Below are 22,141 nucleotides of genomic sequence, written 5' to 3'. Positions count from 1 at the left end.
TAATATTACTACATAAAGGAACAAGTGTGGAACTGTGAAATTTTTCCTTATTGGTTTTGTTCCTTATCTCCTTTTTAGGATGAAATAGTTATTTGTTGACTTGCAATTTATTGCATGGAATAACATGGGTTTTATGTTTTGGCTGGCTTTGATAAGTTTAATTTTTTCCTCCTTTTGGAAGTGAACAGTTGTGCCAGTAAAGAGTGTGCTTGGGTTGTTGCCTGTAATGTTTAGGCCTGGCTATTTGAAAATATTTTAATCATTTTGAGAGGACCAACAAATAGAAAGCTATTTCAAGTTTAAGAGTTCTTTTCAGCTTCCAAAGCAGGGAAATCATAGCTCTGGCAAAGAAAAAACTGTTTAGGAATGCCATTTTCCCAGAGGCTCACAGAATGGATGCTACTGAAACAAAAACTGAAGGCAGCTTCATAGTATTTCATGTTTGGAACAAATCAGTCTCCACATTCATATCTGTGGCTTATTTGGAACAGAGAATATGCCACTTAAAATCATAGCATCTGAAATTAAAACCTCTTTGAAGGTGAGAGGAGAAGGTATCTCTGAGCTTCTCTTATGCATGACTTCTCTTCTCTGAGGTCTGGTGTGTGTCTCCTGTCTGTCCTGTGAGAGCAGGGTATGGCTGTCATTATCCAGCCACCTTCCTTTGTGCTGAGTAAACAAACCATCTGTCAAAACTTTACAGCTTATGTGAGGTACCACTACACAGAAATGCACCCAGTCATGGCCAATCTTGACATCAGGTTCTACAGTCAGATGTCTTTTTAACCAGTTCCAAATTTTTCTGCTCCTAGGAACAGGGTGGAAGTGATATTCCTGGAGTATTTGCACTAGACATAGGCACGTGTTTGCTCAGAACATCTCAGAAATGCCAGTGCAATGATATCATGAGGCAGAGGAATATCCCCCTGGACATGGTAATGTAACCAACTTGAACTAAGTCTGTCGAGTATGTGTACTCTTGAGGGGAGTTGTTTTTTACTTTGCAGATGAACAACGCTCTTCATTCCTGTTTTTCACTTCTTAGTGGAATAAAAAGGCCAAGTACACATGGTAGGAAGAGAGTGCTTCAGGAAGGAAGTGCATTCAAATGTGTTTTATGAAAGATATCTGTTACATGTGAGGACAGTTTTGGGAATGGACCCTGCAAAAATGAGGGAGTGCTGCAAATGTGCTTGCAGGACCTGAGTCATAAAGGTTACTGGTCTTATGTGTGAGCAACTGGATGTGTGCTTCTTACTTGTGTGTGTTGGGTGTTAGAGCTGTGGAGCACTTAAAAAGGGCAGCAGTGTAGATGCTTAATATTCTTTTTGCCTCCTTGTGACAACCTTATGAGGTGGAGTTGCTCAGCTAAGGCACTGCAGAAAAAACCCTTCTGTCCTTGGTTTATTTTCTGCCTGGGGGTCAGTCAACATCTGCTTTTTCCCCACGGGACGTTGCTTATTTGGCCATTCAAAAGTGTGGTGCTGGGAGCTCTCAGCTTGGTTTGAAATGCTTCTTCTCATGGTGAAAACCTTGGGGCAGATGGGCTGCCAGGGCTGGGGGAATGACATAATGTCTCCAGGCTGAGACTCCCATTGGCCTGGTGCTGCAGTGCTTGGTGGGGTGTGGTAGCCCTGAACGGAAGGGCCTACATTTCTTTTTTTGCTGTGTGCTGCTTAGCCCTTATTAAACTCAGATGTTTCTAACCCCTTCCTCCAGGCTCTCCTTGTTGCTGTAAACACAGCAGAGCACAGGGAGCTTTTTCAAATCCTCATTTGAGGCAGCAATGGGTGACAGCTCTACCAACAGCTCTCCAGTGTGCCTGTGTGTGAAAGGGGGGTTGACTCGATTTTAACACTGACTCAAGGGAGATTCTGCTTGTGTTTTCCATAAGAAAAAGCTTTTTCTCTTTTTTTTTTTTTTTTTTTTTTTCCCCTCCTTACTAATGGTACTGCTCTTTCTGCTACCTCAGATTGGTTGGCTTCCTGGCTTTCTTCTTGCTCAGTTCCCTCTTCTGCTTGCCCACAACTGCTCTAGTTCCCGCCACCCTGCTCATTGTGGACTGTCTGTGTCTCATCACTGTATCTTGTGCAAGCTTTGACTTTTTTGCATTTTCAGGTGGCAGTGAAAGTGATTCCAGATAAAATAAGGATTCTGTTGCTGTGCTAAAATTACTAAAAAAGATTCTCCTTGAAGAAAACACTGAGATCTAGCTGTCAGCAGCTCAATATCTCAGCTGTACTTGTTCCAGATTTGCTGTGTCTCTGACAAAGTTACTTTTCAGCTTTGTGTGGAGGGAGAAAGAGAGGAGAGACCACCATGATAACAGGATCTTAGATGCTTCCTTCTTACAAACCACACTTCACACAGTGCAAGCTACCATACCTCCTGCAGGGGAGCTTAGGAATCCTTGGTATCTCTAAATATAATTTAGAGATATTTTAGATTTAGAGAATTTAACCTTAAATTTGAGGTGTAACCAGACTATTTATAACTTTCTCACAGTTATCCAAGGGCTATATCCTTTTCAAACCTACTTGTAAGTCTCAAATATCTGTTTAATATAATTTTTCTTTGAGCTGAGAAATTCTTGGCCCAGTGAGGTACAAGAGCTGCTTTGGGCATGGCATCTGACCTGGTAAAAGCTGTGTTCCTGCAAGATGTCTGTAAGACAATCATTATGACTTGTTCTCATTACATTTCTTCATCTGACTGTAGTCTGGTGTGCCTTGTTGTAAATTGAGCTAAATAACCTGTTGTTAGGCTGTCAAGAGCTAAGTCAGATGTTAGGAAGATCATTGCCATTTTGATGATGTTTTTAGTCACTGGATGCCAGATTTCTCTTTGGAAAGAAGACATTTGAAGATGAGCTACCCTGTTGCAAGGTTCTCAAAATCTGGTCCCTTGGTTTAAGCTGCCCTTATTGTTTGTAGCACATGGGAAGTACAGAGAGCTTTTCATATTTGGTCCTCTACATCCTGAAGAAAATACCAATTTAATTAGTGGTCATTGCAGCTTTGTGGTGAACTTTTAATGCTGCTTTTAATGAACTTAAAACTAAAATGGCAGCTGAGAACTAAGTTGTCAGCTTGTGTCTGTCACTGGCACTAGCAGTACAGGACAGAGAAAATCTGATATGCTTAAGCTTCAGTATTTCAACATGGCAAACCCCACTAACCTAAACACTGAGGGGGGAGCTGCATACTTTGCTATGCCTAATCTCTGTATTTTGTTAAACATGCATTCCTGCCAGAACTTTATTGGACAGAACAATAGTGACCAGCTGGGCAAGTGACCCTGGCTTTTCTGGTCGGCAGAGGAATTCAGCATCTGAGGAGTTCAGATTCTCATGTGCAGCTTAAAGTGATCTGGATGGAGTTGCTTTTAATTATCAGCTGGCTGATTCATAAGCCTTTGTTTTCAACCCTCTTTCCCAAGAAAAAGACCGTTCCTCTAAGTGCTTAGTGTATATTCCATAAAGCAGCACAAACTTTGGGATCAGAAACACGAAAGCTCACTCTTTTTTCTCCTGTATAAAATGGGACTGGTTATAGTTCTGTTCGTGTAAGAGAAGGCCTGGAGAGTATTTTGTCAGGGTGTGGTTAGATCTTAGAGGGGAAAGCTGCAAAATCTAAAGTATAGTATATGAATACATGCAGAAGTTTATAATAAGCCTATGAATGATAATACTTGGCACTTGTATAAACTTCCACTCTTACAGAATAGAGGTCATTGTGCTCCCTGTTTTCTGCACTTCTGAGCCCAGATGAGTGACATCAGTCTTTGGGTGTTAGTGTTTGCCTGGTCTTTGGAGTGCAAGTTGAGAGGTGGGAGAGGGAGGTGCTCAGCAGGGCAACCTGGTCTGAACAGCATCAGAGGGTTATGTGGTTGCACAGGCTGTAGTGCTTCCCTTTTCCCCACTGCAATTAAAGGTTTGTAGGAGAATGAATGTGTAACACACCAAGAGAAGCAGCACTGATTGATGGGGTCAGTGCAAAAACACCTGCAACAACAAGTGGGTGCTACCAAACAGCACCAGCCTTGAGCAAAGGCAGGTCTGAGCTGTGATGCTAAAAACTTTCTCTGTTTCCATGCAGCATCTGATGTGCAGCAGAGAGCAAAAAGGCAGATTGGTTCTGTAGGATGTTGCAGAACTTGGCTTAATGCTGCTGTAAATCAGTGTAACCTGCAGCAAAATAGGCAGTCTCCCTGCAGTGTATTTTGGGATACAGCACTGAGCCAAATGGTTTAAACTATCCCACAGTAAAATGCTGCCTCTTGGGCCACTGTTACTGGAAGTCACTAATGTATATCACAAACGATACAAAAATTTTGGATTACACAGTTGTAGGAATTCCTAGGCCTGTGGATAAGTTTTGAATGAGTTCACATTGCAAACAGAAATAAGATCCCATTTTACCAAGCACCAGAAAAAAACTTGAGCCCTGGCAGTGTAATTAAAAGTCGGGTAAAATCCTTTCAAGACCTCTGCAATCAAACCCATTGGAAATTTATTGCAGGGACCACAGCAACATACTCATTTTCTTGGGTAACGTTCTTTGAAGCAATCAAGCTCTCTAATTACGTCTGTCAGGCCCTGCCAAGTGGTTATTGGCTTCTGAACTAGAAGAATTTCAAAGCAGCTTCTACAAATTACTACAGAATAAAGTAAACTTTCAGCAACCAAGTACCTTTTTGAGGAGTTGCTGTGTAACCTTTAGGAAGGTAACGATGAAACTATACCTGTCTGCACTGAGTGGGAAAAGAAGGGGAGAGGTGGGAATGTGGAAATTAGGGATCATCACAGCTCATTTCCTGAGCTGAATGCATCTAGAAATTAGACTGGTTTGGATCAGACACTTCAGCTCATGTTCTGGCTGAGCTTGGGAATCACCTTGTATCCCTATGGCTGGGTTATTGATTTGTATCTGAGCATCTCTGTGGCCTACAGAGGCAAAGCTCACTCTGCAGGGCACCTCTGTGAGCTTTGGTGTGTGGGGTTGTATTTGGTTTGTTGTTTTTTGGGTTTTTTGTTTTTTTTTTTGTTAAAAAAGCCCCAAAGCCAACCAACCAACCCAAAAAACACCCCTACAAAACCCACTATCAGTATTTGCCTGGAACTGAATGTTCCCCATGTGGGATGTGGCTCGGATATTGTCAGAATAATTGAATAAGTGAGTAGGATCTTGCCCTGGACATATCAACTTGTTCCATCACCCCTTGCTTCATGTGCTGAGGTTTAACCAACCTCTTTGTTTTGTGTCTCTGAGTTTCAGCTGCAACTTGCACCATGTTTTTCTGCTGCAGGAAGTGCATGCCATGAGTCTGTCATAGCCATTAAATTTGATGTTTGACACGGATGTGTATGTTGGATGCTGTTGTATGGAGCCCCTGTGGACTTATAAATGGGTCAGGTGAGTGCTGGTGTGATGGCAGCTGCTGTCTTTGCTTGCAGGCTGGTTCTGTTTGGCATCAGCCATTGATTTCTCCAAGCTGCACTGAAAGTTGTAGAGGAAAATTCTCATGTATGTGTGTATGAGGGAGAAAAAGCACAAGCTGTGGTGTGTGAAGGCTGTTTGAATGTTAACTGTAGACTGTTGCTGAACAGCCATGTGTCATTCACAGACTTATTGGTTTGCCCCCAGAAAGTCAAGCAATATAATACTGTTCTTCCCAAACTACAAGGGAGGTAGCAGAAAAAGGGTTGTCACCCATCAATGAAATTCGGGTCATAACCACTTGCTTTAATCAAGCTTATCTTCTGCTCTGTCTTTCCTCACCTTCTGAATGTCATGTTTTTGAAGAAATCTGTGTAAATTGGAGGAGAGGAAAAAAAATGTTGGCTGTCTTTTGTGGTAAATTCAAGGCAAAACCATTAGCTTTTGCAAATATTAGGTTTCTGAAATAGGATGTGGGTGTATCTCCTGTCAGTTGCTGCTGCTTTGCATGCATAGACTGAGACTCTTCTCAGCAACAGCTCTAGTGATTCCATTCTCAGCAAAGCATCGAGGGATTCCTGTGAGATTTTTGCTTCAGAAGGATGAATCATTTGAGTGCATCAGTTTGCACCCAGCCTCACCAAATGTGTGGTTAAAATGCTGTTGTGGAGTTTTCCTCAGTGGCCATAGCTAAGTTGCCTTGCCCGTCTGCATGGGCAGCTAATTTTAAATTTAAACTAAAAATCCTCAACAAACCCCCACTTAATGCATTCCCCCACAGAACAGGGCAGGAATTTTTCTGGCTGAACGTCTTATCTCCTTTGGACCTCCTGCTGTCCCTTCTATCTTGCTCAGTGCTGCTTTTCCCCCCATCCTGTTTCCCACATGTGTACTCGGGAATGTTTCAAGGCAGTGTTATCATTCCTAAGGAATCTACTGTGCGTGCACTAGCTAAGGAGGGCTTTTTTTCTTTTTCTTTTTTTTTTTTTTTTGGCTGTTATTACTTGGCCAAATCAAACCCATTTTCCACCTGGATACCGAAATGTCGATCTCCTCCCTCAAGACCATCTCCTTTCCAAACATAGGCTTCCAAAGCACCGAGGCACTAAAGCAGTTGCTTAGATTGCTCAAGAATTTTTTAATAATAGGAAAAGGTGTGAGCGTTTCTGCTCACGAGAGAAAGGCTTTCTTTTATTAAGATTTTTTTTTCCTTTTCTAATGAGCAAACTGAATTGCAGCAAGATTTAAAAGGAAAATACAAATAATTGGTTTTGGCTAGCTATGAGGTATGAAGACTGCTTCCAAAACCAGTGAAAGCTTGGGAATATGTGTTAAAAGCAGAAGAACCTTTTAAATTGAAAACAGGTAGTTAGGGCACTTAGATTGTACAAAGATATCTAGAAACTCTAGACAGATATTGAAGTGCAGCAGGCTCTGTGTGATTGAAATGTATACCATCTGCTTAAGAGTGAGTTTAAAACTTGATGAGGCAGTACAAAGTGTTCACTATCAGGGGTTTGGGACTACTGTGTGCAGAAGAGCTGATGCACAGCAAATGCTTGTGTAGTTACTTTTTATGGCATTGGACTGATGCTGTCGGCAGAGTGTAAGAGTGGGAGTCTGGAGAAGGGTGAAAAGTAGGTTGGTGGTGTAGCAGGTTATTGCATGCCTGTAACTACTGCATCCAAGCTGTGTTATAGCCACATGGAGCTCTGAAGTGCAGAGGAAGCACTGAGGGTGAGCTCCTGCCTGGCAAGTGGGAAGTGCTTTAGGGAATTCATTACTGCATTTAGGTGGGCACTGGGAATGACTGGCTTGAGAGGGAGGCAAGGAAGGGAAAGATGTGATCAACTAACCACCCATGGGTGTGGACTTTGCTTGTAAAGGGTATTGCTAGTTTGCTACACTAATGATTTTCCTAGAGTTTAAGGCTGAGCAAGTAGGAATTTATTAAACTAAAGCTATTGAGACATCTCCCTGCCTTAGCTCACCATTTCTTACCTCTCTTCCAACATGGAGTTGAATCAAAATTGACTGTTGTAAAGCACAAACTCGTCTTTCTGATCATACAACAGATCTCAGTTTTGATGTTCCTACTTCCCTACACATGAAACTCCCATGGGTGTGACTGGAACAATAGGATTATTTTCCAAATTATTTTTTATTGTGGTAACACCCAGGACAGCCTTGTGCCAGACATGGCAGACATGGAATAAAAATTTTTCAATTTAAATAGCAAATTAACACACAGGCTTTGGGCTTTGTTTTTCAGACTGATTAACTCTTTGAATGCCCAGGCAGAGAGGTTTTGCAAAACTTTATTTTTACTGAACTGGGCCATGGCTCATCTTAGGGATTTCTGAGCTGGGCAGTCGAAGTCATTCTGCTTTATCTACACCGTGCAACCCAGCCTGGTATCAGAATGAATTGGTTTATCAGTAGAGCAGGTAATGGAGAAAAATCCTGCACTCCAAGAGGAAAGGTGTCTTGGTAGGGTACTGCTGCCTCCAAAAGCACCTTCTTGAAGCACCAGTGGCAATTTTGTCTTGGGAATAATGCAGATGTTGGCTGATGGGTGCTTAAACCTCACTTGCCTCACTGAATGCAAGCAGCTAAGCTGACAGATCTAAGAGGGAAAAGAGGAACTATTGATTTCAAATCAATATAAGTAAGCAGTTTTATTTAGACTGGCTTATTATTTCTAACCAATTCCTCCAGCACTGGAAGCACTAGAAAGCCACAGGGGATTTCCTGTGTTGGAAGAAAGGCTGTTTCTTTAGCAGTTTCAATGAGGAGCTTGTCCTGTCTGGTTTTTAGTATGGTAGTTACCAGAAAGAAGTGATAAGGAATAAAGCTGAGTCTGCACATTTACTATGACCTCACTCTGGAAAGAGCTTCTCTTGGCTTATGAAATGTAGCTCCCAACAATGATGGGCAACCACATAGTAGATTACTAGAGAGGTCTGCTGCACAGTCCCTTATGTACCTGAGCCCACAACCTCCTTTTAAAAGTTGTTACACTAATTGAAGACCTAGACTGAGTGATTGTAATTTGCCTTGGGGTTGGTGGTGAGGGGGAAAGAGGTAATGCAGTGAAAGAAGTGTTGCTAGAAGAGTTCTGGGTTCTATTTACAGGTATTTCCAGTCACATCCTAACACTTGTGAATCTGAAGCTGCTGCTCTGCTTTTCAGTGCCTTTTTGGGCCCACAGAACAGTGCTCTGAGTGTTGAAATAGCTCTGAAAAACAAATCTGTATTCCCTAAAGAGAAAAAACAATCTTTTGTCTGTGGGATCTCCTTTAATATACTTTTTAGCTATCAAAAGGGTGTTCCTGTCTCCGGTGACAGTAAAATCTCTACTTTTCAGCTCCAAGAAAAACCTGAGACAAGCACATTACATGGGCAGATTAACATCATGCAATTAATAGGAAGCAATGACTTGTTTGTGCCGTCCTAATTTTTTTCTTTGATATGCTCAGTGCTCTCTTTTTGACATTGCCTTTTGTTCTTGTTGTAATTTGTGGTTTTTGGTGCCAGTATAACACTAATGAAAAACACTGCTTCATTTAAGCAAAGTCCCTGTGTTCCTGTCATGCATGTGGCTTTCATTGCTGCTGGTAAGTGCTGCGAGTTTGGCAACAGAGGGCTGAATGTTGGGCACAAAGATTCACTGTTGTCTGTAGGAAGTTCTGTAAGAAAAAAAAAACAAACCCAAACAATTCAGGAGCAGACTATTTTGGATCCTTGCAGACTGGTTCTTGATGCAGGCAGGTACAGCCCCTGTAGGGCTGTGTGTGTGATTTGAAGGAGATGGTGTAATGCAGCAGGAGCCCAGCTGTGCCTTTTGGAGAACTCAAATTGTGTGAAGTGTTGTTTTATCACCATGTAACCCAGCAAGGGGAATTAAAGGCAGCTCTGGGTACTGACTTGATGGATGGTGGTGGAGACTCTGTAGTGCCACCAGGAGTGCTGATACAGCAGAGGTTGCTGACTCTTTAGGAGAGTTTGCTCAATGCAAAGGTTTTGAGGACAAGCAGCCATGTGACTGTCCTGGCTTTCCACTTAAAATTCCCCCTCCTGCTAACAAAAAGTTAGTTTGCTTCTGCATGAATTTATGTTGGTGTAAATCTGGAGGGACTATGATAAGAGTTAGTCTTGGACTTTAATGGATATTAGGGGTACTGTCCTTAATTTAAGCAGTTCTAGATCAGGAGAACATGTAGACAAGTGGCAAATGTTGTCTTTGGACAAAAGGGTATATTTTAGACAAATAGTTGCTGTTCCAATCTTAACTCTACTTTCAATCAAAGTTGTGTTTTTTTTATTTTTCCTTGACCCCAGCCCTCCCTTCAAGGGCAGACTCTCTAGGAAAGAACAAACCAGTACTACGGGGGTGTTGGCAGTATGAAGGTAGGAGACTTGTCTACAACCAGGTTATCCAGCTGTGCAAAAATGTTTAGACTCAGGTTCTTCTTATGAAAGGCTCTAATTCATGGAGCTTTTATGCTGCAAAAATGACACACTGTGTTATAATTGTTCATGATTTCCCTGCTGCATGGATATCGAATGCCAAATTCCATCAAGTCAGTCTAATTTAACAAAGATGGATTCCGTGGATATTTTTATGTTTCCTCTTTCCTTTCTCTGTGAATACTGGGAACTACTGTCTTCTTGATTGCAATAAGCTTGGAGGAGGGAGCAGCAAAACAGTTCAGTGCATAGAAGAATGTCTATAAAAGCAAAGCACTTCAAAGGAGTGAACTCCCCTTTTATTTTTGAGCACTCAGTCATGGACTAACTTCTTTCATTTTCATGATGAAGGTAATTATGGTTCAGGTCAGCCATATTTATTGTTTGATTCGGTTGGAACATGCCACCAGCTAATTGAGAGGAGCTGGGTGGTGGCTATCAGAGGGACTTTGTGCTAGAGAAATCAGCCCTCTCACATCTTTCCTCTCATGTATGCATAAACATATAGATGGGCACAGAGGTGCATCTATTGGGCATTAACTTGTTTCTAATACTACCTACCTGTTCAATGTTAAGTCCTCATCTGCTTCTGTTATATTCTGCATTTTTATTAGTGCTGATGTACAGGGTGGATCTAGTGTACAAATGAATCAAGTATGTGTAATAGACCAGTGCTATCATCATCAGAGCCCCTCCTTCATTAGCTGCAGCAGTTGGAAGGTGTCTTGGGAATGAGGTGGGGGATTGGAAGAGAAGAGGAATGGTCTAATGGCTGAGGAAGCTAAATATTGCACTCAGGAGCTGGATTTTCTCTTTGTTTCTGAAGAAGAGTTGTACCTGTGGCTCCATACTATTTGATTATTCTGCTTCTAGGCTTTTAATGATTCCAGTGAGAAGTTTTCCTCTTAGCTTCTGTAACTTCAATGGCTGCAGAGAGTTAAGACAAATGTTGTGTAGCTTCTTATGAACTAAAGTGAGTTCAGCCCTCGAGATGATGTTTGGACAGTGAAGCATGCACAACAAAGCAAGGAAAGCACAGTTAAATGCTCTTGGCTGCAGAATTTGCTGAAGGTTAAAGCTGTTGTGCAGACTGAACTGCTTTTTCCTCCTAAGGTAAAGATTCCTTTAGGACTAAACTCCCTGCAGCAGTCTCTGATAATCCACTTTGTGTGGGAAAACTTGAGACTCTTACTGGCAACTGAGTATTTGAAGTGCACTAAGCACAGAACATATTGCCCCCCAAGGAAGGGTTATGCTATTGGGAGGTACCTAGATAAACTGTCCCATCTTACTTTGCTAGCCAGAACTTATTTTTATGGCCTCTTTTTTTCAGACTCTTATTGGAGTGGGTGATGGTGTGTGCAGAGAGATTGGAGTTCCTTCCAGTCTTTGTCTGACCAGCATAGCTGAGTGGGAGACCTGGAAATTGTCTTATTCCTGTTCGTGCTTCTGGCTCTCTGCTGCTTCAAATGGTTGCTGCTGGCTGGCTACAGAAACACCAGCAATCCTCCAGTTTTATTAATTCCCCAGAATGAATGGGCTGTTACAAGTATTTTTCCTCCCTTTTTCACAGGAGTCAGGGAAACCTCAGCGAGTGTGAAGGGCTCGATGGGAGTAAGGCATGTGTAAAACATCAATATTGACAACAATATTACTGTGGCTTGTCATGTCTTCTGACTTGCAGACCTCTTAAAATGGAACATAAAAAGTTTTGTAATGGAAGACCAAAGTATGTTTTGAATAGAATCCTGCCATCATAAGCTTGTGTACAGCCCCTGCCAGGTGGTGTTTCATGGGTTTCTTAGCAAAGGTCCATCACTGACAGACCTGAATCAATCATTCAAGTCTGAACATGGTATTGTGGAAACTGCTACTTGGAACTGAATTTTGTAGCTGGAGTTTTGCTGGACAACAAGCTGAAAGACAGCCTAAAATCTAATGGTGGAAAACAGGAGAAACTTACAAACCAAGCTGGACTTATCTGATCTTTGCAGTGATGTGATGGGATTGGTTCCATTTAGCTGTGTAACAGCAATAGAGAGTTATCTGATCTCAGACAACTGAATTAGCTGGTCAACTTGATCCTGATGAGAGTCCAAGCACATTCAGAGAGGTGTGTATTTGTGAATAAGAAGGGAATAAAGTAGTTATGTAGAAATGGACAGTCGAGAAAGAACTGACAGCCTTTGGATTGGATTTCTTGGCATATAGAGGGCAACTCTGCTTCTGGCCTCAGTGGAGTATATAAATAACTAACCCGTCCTAACAGAGCTCCAGTATGGATTGCTGTTCTGGCAAAGCAAGTGGGATGCTGTACTATTTACACAGAGAAAAGGACACAGTTGCTTCCATTGAGTCAGAACAGCAACTTTTTCCCAGTGAAAGTCAGTGACCTTCTGATTTTATTGAAATTCCTCTCTAGAACTGTAGGGAAATTGATAGCTCCAGTGAAAAATGTTTTGAGGAAACTCAGGGAAATCTATCTAGCTATCAAAACACTCCTACTGTTTTCTGTGCCCTAAACGTTGATCTCTGCTAAGTATAACACACAGTGTGTTATCCTTATGGAAACAAAGATAATTCAGTGCAGTTGTTTACACAGCACAAAGTTTTAGGGCAAATCAGAAGCATCAGAAATGCCAGCCTTATTGAAGAGATTTCTGTAATTTTTATTGGGTGTGAGGAGGGTCAGTGTATGCCCAAATACATGCAACCAGTGTTGATGTAACACTCCTGCATGCAAGGTTTGTTTTGTTTATTTTTTTGGTGGTGGTGTTGGTTGATTTGGGTTTGTTTTTTTTTCCCTCCTAGAAAGACTGGTTGCTTCTGTCTTGGCCAGTTAAGTCTTGGTGATGCAAGAAGTATTAAAACCACACTAATTTTACTCAGCTCTCCAATAGCATAAATGGCTTTTCTCAAACTTGTAGGATTGTCTCTGCTGTAAGTGCAGCATTTAATGCTGGTAGGATGCATGGTGCACTGTAAGGCCATGGGTATCTGGAGCTTTAGACACATCCTTTACCCCAGTGAGGCCACCAGCCAGAAGGTCCTGTGTGTGGCAGGTGTTGCCTGCTGTAGGTCTGTCCTTTACAGGGCATGGCAGCAAGTCAGTTTTTTTTGTGGGGATGAACTGTCATCCCACTGAAAGTGATTAGGCAAGAATGTAGCTGCTTTCATTTACAAGTTGCACACTCCTGATTAAACAGGCTACTTGCTGAGCCCTGATCAGTTCAGCCTATTGGTTTCTGGCATTATTTTGTGATCTCTTGTCCAGTGAAATGAAGCTTACTAACAACCAATTGGCTTTTTCCTTTCAAACACCTTACAAGGTCCTTCTGAGACCCCCAGAAGTCTGAAATGCTTAGATAAAAGCCAGCAGGTTGGGTTAGGAAAGAAGCAAATGTGCTTTTTGGGGATGGCTCTAAGTTTGTTGTGGTGTGAGTCTTTCTAAGCATTCACAGTGGGCAGATGGCTGGAGGAGAATCCCTTACGTACCCTTTGAGTAGTGGGCTTAAGAAACAGGACTGTGCAAATCCAGATGGTGAGAAGGGGGGAAGCTTACTGTCTGTCATTGTCTTCCTATCTGTGAAATGAATGATTTCCCCAAGCTCAATCAGCCTTGCAGGCCAGGAATTAGGCTTTGATATGTGGGTATATGGCTGTTCTGGTGCTTGCAGTATTTTACCTCAAGCATTTATTACCCTACACTTCTCCACCCTTTGCAGCCCCTTTTCTCTCTCACTGTAGGATTACAGGTATCCAGAACCTCCTGGGGGGGTGAACTCTGCAGCCAGGAATGGCTTCTGGTGAGGGCTGCAGCAGGTTCAGAAAGCTGGTGGGGTGCAGAACGTGGCTTCCTGCCAGGCATCTGCCCCCAGAAGCAAAATGCAGCTCAAGCTCCCTATGGAAGTCCAGCTGCCCTTTGAGGTTCTCTCAACCTCCTTTGTGAGCACCCTTGGAAAGTCAGGTTTCTCCTCAAGTGCCCAGGTGCCTGCAGCCATGCACCACTGCTCCTGCTGAGTGCAGCTCCCAGGATCTGAGGGAAGGGTCTGTTTAAGCTCAGAATAGTAGTTTTCAAGCATCCAAATGGAAGCAAACTACTGTGTTTGTTGCTCTAGCCTGTTGTCCACTGTAGCATCTTGAACCTATACAGTTAATATAGTTGGCTATCTGCTGGCATCAACGTTCCTATTCCCTCTGGAATGACATGACTGCTGTGATCAAGACTTGAGAACTTGGTCTATAGCCCTGGACTGAAACTGTTTAAATCATTGTCTTGCAAGCCATGGTCACCAGATGCTCAGCTGTCCATGAAAGTCTTCCAGGAATTAAATAGGGGGTGAAAGGAGAGCACCTTTTTGGGAACAGCTGGGGAAAATGGACCAAGTGAGACTTGCCTCTGTAAGCAAAGTTCAGTAGAAGATCAATTCCATGAAATGCTGTTGGGGTATTGTGCTAAATCTGCTCCTGATGAGCATGCACGAGATCCAACAGATCCAGCCCTTAAGGAGCTGCTATCTGCATCATTTTGTTAGCTTGGTTGGAATATGCTTTTTGAATAAGCAGTAATATATTCTCTGCCATCCTGGATTCATGCCAGTAGAAGTCCTAAACCTTCCTTGCTAGCATCTGTATATAATATAAAGGGTCATTTATAATCTCCATAAGCCGTGATGGGGCCTTTTGTCACTTTGTCTGAAGCCTGCTTGTGTTCTGGAGACTGTTGTTGCTGACTTTTGGCTTGCAAAGAGAAATTTTGGGGTGGTTTTGTCTGTCTCTTGTTTAGTCACTGTGCTATTATATCTACTGTGAGTCCTAAACTATATATCTTGCAGCATGTTATGATCAGCTATGTTCCTCTCCTTGTCTTGCCATAGTCAAAAAGTCCAAACACCTAAAAGCTGTATTTGTACCAAAATAATGCTATTTATGGGAAGCCAAGAGTGGGCTGTTTTGCAGGTGAGTGTGTACCTTTCACTCCTGGGCAGGTACTGTTTGCATGTTGGTAGAGAGAAAATGGAGAAAACTGGGTTCATCTTGGATTATCTCAGGTGTCTTTAAAGGAGGGTTGAGCTTTTTTTTTTTTTTTTTTATGTCCCCGTGTGATCCATGTTGTGATAGTTCTGTGAAGACTGAGAACACTGAGGTGACAAGTGTTGTTTACTTTGTCACTGCACTGTTGGTGCTCCTGCTGAGGAAGGTGGAAGGTTATCTCTAAAGTTGAGCAAAGCATCTGTTTGTTTGCCACAGGCTATCAGTCTTGTTCTTCCTGGCAAGCCCAGGTGATGGCCTCAGGCAAGGAAATTAATGAATGGAGAGCCTTGGTGAAGCTTCTCTCCGCCTGTAATGATTGCTTCCTTTTATAAGAGGTCTCTGAGCAGGTCATGTGCAGTAATGAACCTGGGAAAGTGTTGGGTTTCTCCCCACAGCAATGTGCAACCTCCTGTCCTGTGCACTGTAGTGTGGGAACAGCCTGGACCTCCAACTGCTGCCTAAGGCTCTGTCACTGTATTGTAACAAGGATTGTCCAGCACATCTCATTTCCAAGAAATACTTTTCCAAGGCAGACATAATGATTGCCAAATTCCTTGGATTGGAGAGGGAAAACTATCCTGTAGCAGATTATTCCAAGGACCAGGTAGAGCAGAGGTATGAGAGAACTACTCAAACAGCAGATTTGGATTCATTTGGATAGAAAATCTGTGCGCACACTGGCAGCACCCACTGAACAAAAGCCCTGGCAAAAGCAGCTTTGTAGGTAGCTTAAATTAACCAACCTTTCTTGCACTTTCTACCATAGGCAGCCTGCACAGTGCCACCTGCTTAGCTCCAGACCCACTAATGTAGTGCTAGACTCCCAAGCTGGTTGAAAATAATCCTTGAAGGAGGAAGAGGATGTGAAATCTGGGTCTTTGCAAGGGAAAACTAAAGACAGTAACATGGAGCTGCAATGCAGAGCTGCTGCTGTACACAAACCAGAACAGAGAGGCTGCCAGATGCAGAGTCTGCCTCCAACACCTGCCTCCTGTACTCTGCTGGCTGTGTGGTGCTGTTCATCTTTGTTCACCTTCCCACCTCATTTGCCTTCAGGAATATGAAGCTCTCTCGTGTCAGCATCAGATATGGAAGGTTTTGCAGTTGAATTATTTTTTTTTTTCAATCTGACACAGAAGTGTTTTCTTTGTACCTAAGACAGTGTGGCAGGTTGTCTCAGCAGCCTAGCAATATCAGTGCTGGAGGGAAATAATTCCACACCATAGAAACAGTACTTCTTCCCAGGTGACTCTGTGATGGGAGAAGGCCAGAGGGACATGTATACAAGCTACATAACAGCTAAAGCATAGCATGTGTTGATATTTTATGTATTTGAATTTCATTGACAAGCCAGAAAAATGGTCTTAGTGTGACGGGAGGCATTCTAGTCCTCAATAATTATGCTCTGGTTTAAAATGTTCATTTTTCAGAATTTTTTAGTATTTGTGTCCCTTCATGCTTTTCCATAGTGCTTTTGTGCATGCTACTGCTTCGTTTCTCTCCTGTGGTACCACCAATTCCTTTCCTCACTGCATGTTAATGAGGTTTGTTTTTCATAATTCTAGGATGTGTGCTGCTATCCTGTCAGGTTCTGTATCCCTGCAGTTTGCTTTGCCTGACATGATATGCTTTTGCCTTGAGGCTTGTGCAGAAGTGTAGTGTTGTCCTTCCAGTGGCTGTAAGCACTGTGCTAAAATATGTTTAAGGTAAATTATTTGGGGCTGTGGCTTCCCCTACCCCTCATATCCACCCTTTTCTTCTACTGCTTTTTCTTCTGTGCTCAACTGGCTGTTCCCATGGCATGAGGGGATCTTACCCAGAAATACCAGTCTGAACAAACCCTGCAGCTAAGGCTTGGAGAGACAAAATGAATGATTGCATCTCGTGTGCATGGAAAACTGAAAAGAAACCTTTACTTTGAATTATCACATTTCCAGTCTTTAGCCTCTTCTCTTTGTTTCTTCCAATTTTGCTCCTTGAACTTTGTACAGAAGTCGTGTTGAGCCTCCTAAAGGATATGCTGCCACAATGTGCTCTGGAGCCTCATTCATCTTATCCTCCTCCTCTTTTTTTTTTTTTTTTTTTTTTTTTGGTATGTCCTTTGGTTCTGTGATGTAGATGTTAGCAGAGATATTTGGGTACTAGGGTGGCTGATCCCTATATATACACACCACAGATCCTCAAAAAATCTGAGAGAAGTGCTTCTCCTAAGTCTTCCCCACCAGCCTGGGGGTCACCTGAGATGTGACCCATCCACATTTCCCGAGGTGTAATCATTGGAAGTGGGCTCACTGTGAGCAGGAGCAGTATCTGTCTGCAGGGAGAGCTGCCTGGCTCTGCCTTGACACAGGTGATGGGCTGGGATGGCACTGGGTTGAAAGCAGCCCCTCCTCTCTCTGGGTGCCCCAGCTCACCCCTCTGGCTGCAGCAGAAGGTTGGGGGTGCAGCCTGCTGGCCCCAGCTCCCTCATTGTGGTCAGCAGCACTCGGCTCAGCTGCTGGCACGCTTACCTCCTATTCATGGAAATCCGAGTTACCCAGGGAGCAGGGAGCCTCCTGCTGAGATAGGAGGGGAATCCAAGAAGGAAACAAAATGCAACAAATCCTGAAAATGGCAAACATTTTGCCATGGGGAAAGGTAGGTTAGGGAAGGAGGTGGGGATGCTGGTTTACAACTGTACAAGTAGTTTGATTTTTGGTATGCAAGATTGAGGAGCTACTGTGGTATCAGGTGATCAATGTACTGGGAACTCTGGATGGATGAGGAGCAGGACTGCTCTGTATGTGCAGGGAATGCTTGCAGAAGCATTTTGTGTGTCTCTGCCTCCCATTAGTGACCCCAGTTCTGATCCCTAATCAATAGGAAAGTGGCTCTCAAAACTGTTAAGTAAACTGAGGTACAAAAGCAAAAATGTGAACCAGTATTTGGCAAATACAAAAGATGCTTGCAAAAGAGAAATTAATGTATCCTTTTCCCTCCCCTCAAGCACAACACTGGAGCCTAAACCCACCCATTTTAGAGAAGGTGGAAAGGATCTATGGGTCCCAATTCCCAGGGCTGACACTGCAGTTCCTGCCTTCTCATATGCCTTATGGTAGGGAGGTCTCATGTTTTCAAGAGATAGCACATGATGCTTGTCCCTCCCTCCCATGTATTTTCTCTTGCACATTTTTAGACTGCAAGATCACCAGGACAGCAATATGACTTTTTCTACACCCAGCTTGTTCATACCCTCCTGACAAGGAGCTCTACCACACAAAAACCAGAATTTTCCAACTCAAATATTGCTCATAATTCTAGGAGGCTGGGGAATGATACTATAATGAGCAGGATGAAAATTAAGACCAGTACAATGGGAACTATCAGGAGAAATTGAACTTTTTTTTTTGTCCTCTTTGTGTGTTTTGGGTTTTTTTTGGTTTTTTTGTCCTAAAATTCTATTGTTTATGATAACTAACAAAACTAAATTATGTACTATAAAACTCTGCCCTCTGAGGACCAAGCAAAAGGCGTTACTGGATCTCTTGTGGTTCAGGTTGGCAGGAGCTGGGAATCTTTCTGCAGCTATTGGGAGTAGAGGGTGGGGTGAGAAATGAGGGCTGCAAGTTGGGCTCTCTATGGCTGGCAGAAGAAACAACCCCACCCCCAGATACTTTGTTTTTACTGCACTCTGCTATGTGTTGGGCTAGCTTGCTGTCTTACTGGGGCTAACTGTGTCCTTTCTCTCTGCAGGCACTGGTGTCACTACACAGTCACACGGACAGTTTCCTGCCAAGTGCAGAATGGGTCAGAAACTGTGATCCAGCGAGTTTATCAGAGCTGCCGATGGCCTGGACCTTGTGCCAACTTAGTGAGGTAAAAATCTCCATTGGGCTCACACTGCCCAAGTTTTCCTGCACTTCTCATGACACTGGTTAGCTGCAGAGAGGGTTGAGCTCACTAGGTGATGCCTGATACCCTGGAACTAAATGCCACAAGTGTTAGCTAGAGGAATTAAACATGAAGGTAAGTGTAGGATCAGGGATGAGCTACATGAAACAGCTTCACTTCGGTTGTAATGCCAGTTTGTGTCCTACTCCTCCACACAGGAGGCTGCTGCTAGTCAGGCATGAAGCTAAATGAATGTCCAAGTCCAGCATTGTGACTGAGCAGGGTTAACAGGGATGCTGGAGCCAATGGTACCATGAGGCTTGTTGGGGTTGATCCCTCACACACAGGTATGAAGTGTTAAGGGTAGTGTTGATCACATGCACTTGGAAAGCTTTGATCAAATTCCTTGCAACATGTGATGGACAAATGTAATGCAGGCTGTACATTTCAGAGGGGAATTTCCTTACAGAACCACTTACTCTTGCATCTCAATATCCTTTAGACACATGCATGAAAGCCACAATGTCCTCTCTCCTCATGTGGGACTGTGACTTGTCAAAAACTTGCCCCAAGTCTGCTGTTAGCCTTCTTTGCCTTTCAATCACTTAGTCTCCTACATTTTAAGAAAAAAAAAAAAAAAGATGTTTGAAATAGCTATCCCCAGCTCCAACCTTTCAGAACACAGAGTGGTTTTTATTGTTGAGCTTTGCCTTCTCAGAAGGACATTCTCAGAGCAGAACAGTGTTACCCACCCATTTGGGAATTAGTGCAAGAAAAGCCATTGTACTCTAAGTTTACACCTAGCTTCTATAACAATTTGCCATGTAGACAAACTCATAATTTAGCACACAAAACTTAGTCATTTTCTTGCTATTGTTGCCAGTTCACCCACAGGGCACTGACTGAGGTTGTCTTGTACCCCAGCCAGAATGGGGTTGAACTACCCAGAGATCCACCTTCCCAATCTGTTCTTGTGACTCTTCATCTGGAATTCACATTTTCCATGTGGCAGTTACCATGGTTGGCTCTCCAGTTTCTACTTGGCCACTGGTCAGTCTAAGTTCTTTCACTTGTAATGTATCTGCTTTGGTGTCTCTTTGGTCTTGTTTTATGCAAGGCTGTGGTTGAAACACTTAATATTTTATGCTGTCATGGCCAAACTTCTGTTGAAGCTTTTTAATTTCCCAGACTTTTTACGCACATAATTGTCATTAGAAACTTGTGAGCTTTCACCTTGTCTCCTAAACTTGCCAAAAAGCTTGCTTATTTTTCCTTTTTTGACATAACTATAGTTTCATAAGTTTCAAACAACTGATCATGTTACTGGTAGAAACCTTTTTCTGTGGACTCCTGCAGTTACTCATACTCATTGATTCCTAAATAGTTAACCTAGAGATTTTAGGAATAGGGTGTGCTGTTGTGACATTGTTATTCATGGAACATTTTCAGTTTCAAATGTAGTTTGGTTCATTTTCCTGATGAGTCCAATTGTTTGGAGACAATGCAGAAGGGCAGCAGCCTTCTCAATTTTTCTATGTGAAAATATCATGGAAAGAAGCTGAGGTTATTGATATTTAAAATCTCAGCTGTTGAAAGCTTAGTTGACAGGAGCTGAGTTTCTGGAACAGAGTCATCATGAAAGAACCTACCAAAGAGATGGGAGGACACTCACCCTCTGTTCCCTTTTCAAACTGGGAAGAAATGCAAGCAAAGTGAAAGGCACCCTTCTGAGGAAATGACCAAACTCTGTGTTCTGATCATGCATTGTGTGGCATTCTCTATGAGACAGAGAAAGACCTTGGGACTTGTCTTTCCTTAAGAACCTCCCAAGCACTGCTAACACCTACTGAAGGGTCACCCAGTTATGAAAAAAGGTAAAGCAGGAGTGTGCCATATGCTGGTTCCTGACCATTTCCTGTACCATCACTGTACAAAGGAGAACCCCAAGAACACATAGAAATGATGGTGAAGCCACTGAGGTCTGAGAGCTGAGTGGGTTGTTAGATAAGTTATCTCCATCCCAGACAGCTTTTGTGAGTAGTTCCTTGTTTTCAGCAGTGCATCTGACTTCTAATATTAAAATTTTAAATGGGCAAGAAAATGATGACTCTGGTGACATCATGGCAGCACTGGATAACCCTGAGTCATGTTATGCAGTTGAGGGCCTTATTTCCTAGGCCTATGTGGCAGCCTATCAGTATTACATTGCCAGCACCTAGGCCTTTGTGGAGAAGTGGTTTTCTTTTATCTTGAAGTCAAGCTGAGATTTTATATTTGTTTTTTTCCCCACCCTCTTTCACCAAAATGAATGTTGTCTCTTTGGGAAATGCCAGTCTCTGTCCTAGTTCAGGTGAATCCCATCTTCTGTTTTGAAATGAAAACTCCTAAGGAGGTGATTCAGGTCATAGAAATTTACCTGCTCTAAAGACAAACTTTAAGGTCTTCTGGCCTTTTCCTGTTCTTCTCTAGTGAGATTCCTGGAGCCTGAGCTTGGGGGGGGGCACAGCCAGATTCATACATTTGACTGTAGGCAAGGCAAAAAATGTCAGTAAGCCATTGGCATGATTTTGACTTTAGAGTATTTCTCCCAGCTGTGACTTTGAAGCAAACTGTTTTCATCTCCTTGTTTAAAGGGAGTCAACCATATCTGGGAGAGCTTTCATTCTGCCAGCACCCATTATCAGGCTGTTCACTAGCAAAAGGGACGCCAGCCAACAAAAAAAAAGGCATCTCTCAACCATGTGGTGACAGCTGAGAGGGGCTCTCTGTTAGAGAGACTCTGCTCACAAGCAGACATCACTGTGGCCAGACAAGGATTTAATCCATTTCCTGTCTCCCATTCATTCGTGTTATGTTTCTTTCCCTTCTTGCACAAACTGCAGCTCGGGGTCAAGCCTTTGACAGAGGAGTATCTGTGAGATCCCCAGCCTGGCAGCTTCAGTTGTGTGGATGTCCCTTGCTGTTTGTTCACTTGCTCTTGGGAAGCTGGCAGCTGTACTACTTTTGCAGGAGTGTTGTCATCTTGGCTGGGATGGGATGAGCTGCTCTGTTCTTGCCCTTCACCCCAGGCTCTATTTAGCTTGGGTTCTGAGTTGCTTTGGAGCAGTCTTGGCTGGAGACTTTCCCTCAGCAGATCTATTCTTGAACTCTTTCCATCTGTGCAGTGAAGGATTCAGGTTCTGCATGCCATAGGACATGCCTTTGCTTTGTCACACTGCAAAGTGAACAGGCAGCTTTCCAGCAGCCTGGCTGAAGCTCGTAGTGCATTTAGAAAAATCACATGCCATTTATCTGTCTGAGGGAAGGGATGAAGTCTCTAGCTTGAGGTT

The 22,141-nt window shown here is 43.0% G+C and overlaps 1 protein-coding gene across 9 annotated transcripts in view; it reads left to right on the top strand.

Moving 5' to 3' along the window:
* The window catches only part of COL26A1 (collagen type XXVI alpha 1 chain), a 153,640-nt gene that overhangs the window by 5,665 nt on the left and 125,834 nt on the right, over window positions 1-22,141 (top strand). For all 9 annotated transcript variants that reach the window (XM_030462635.1, XM_030462634.1, XM_030462633.1 and 6 more), the window contains exon 2: window positions 18,675-18,797. In XM_030462635.1, the coding sequence (XP_030318495.1) occupies window positions 18,675-18,797 (123 nt within the window). The remainder of the gene's footprint in view (window positions 1-18,674; window positions 18,798-22,141) is intronic.

This window comes from Calypte anna, chromosome 19 (genome assembly GCF_003957555.1).
Source record: "Calypte anna isolate BGI_N300 chromosome 19, bCalAnn1_v1.p, whole genome shotgun sequence".
NCBI lineage: Eukaryota > Metazoa > Chordata > Aves > Apodiformes > Trochilidae > Calypte > Calypte anna.
This window is presented reverse-complemented; position numbering and strand designations above follow the sequence as displayed.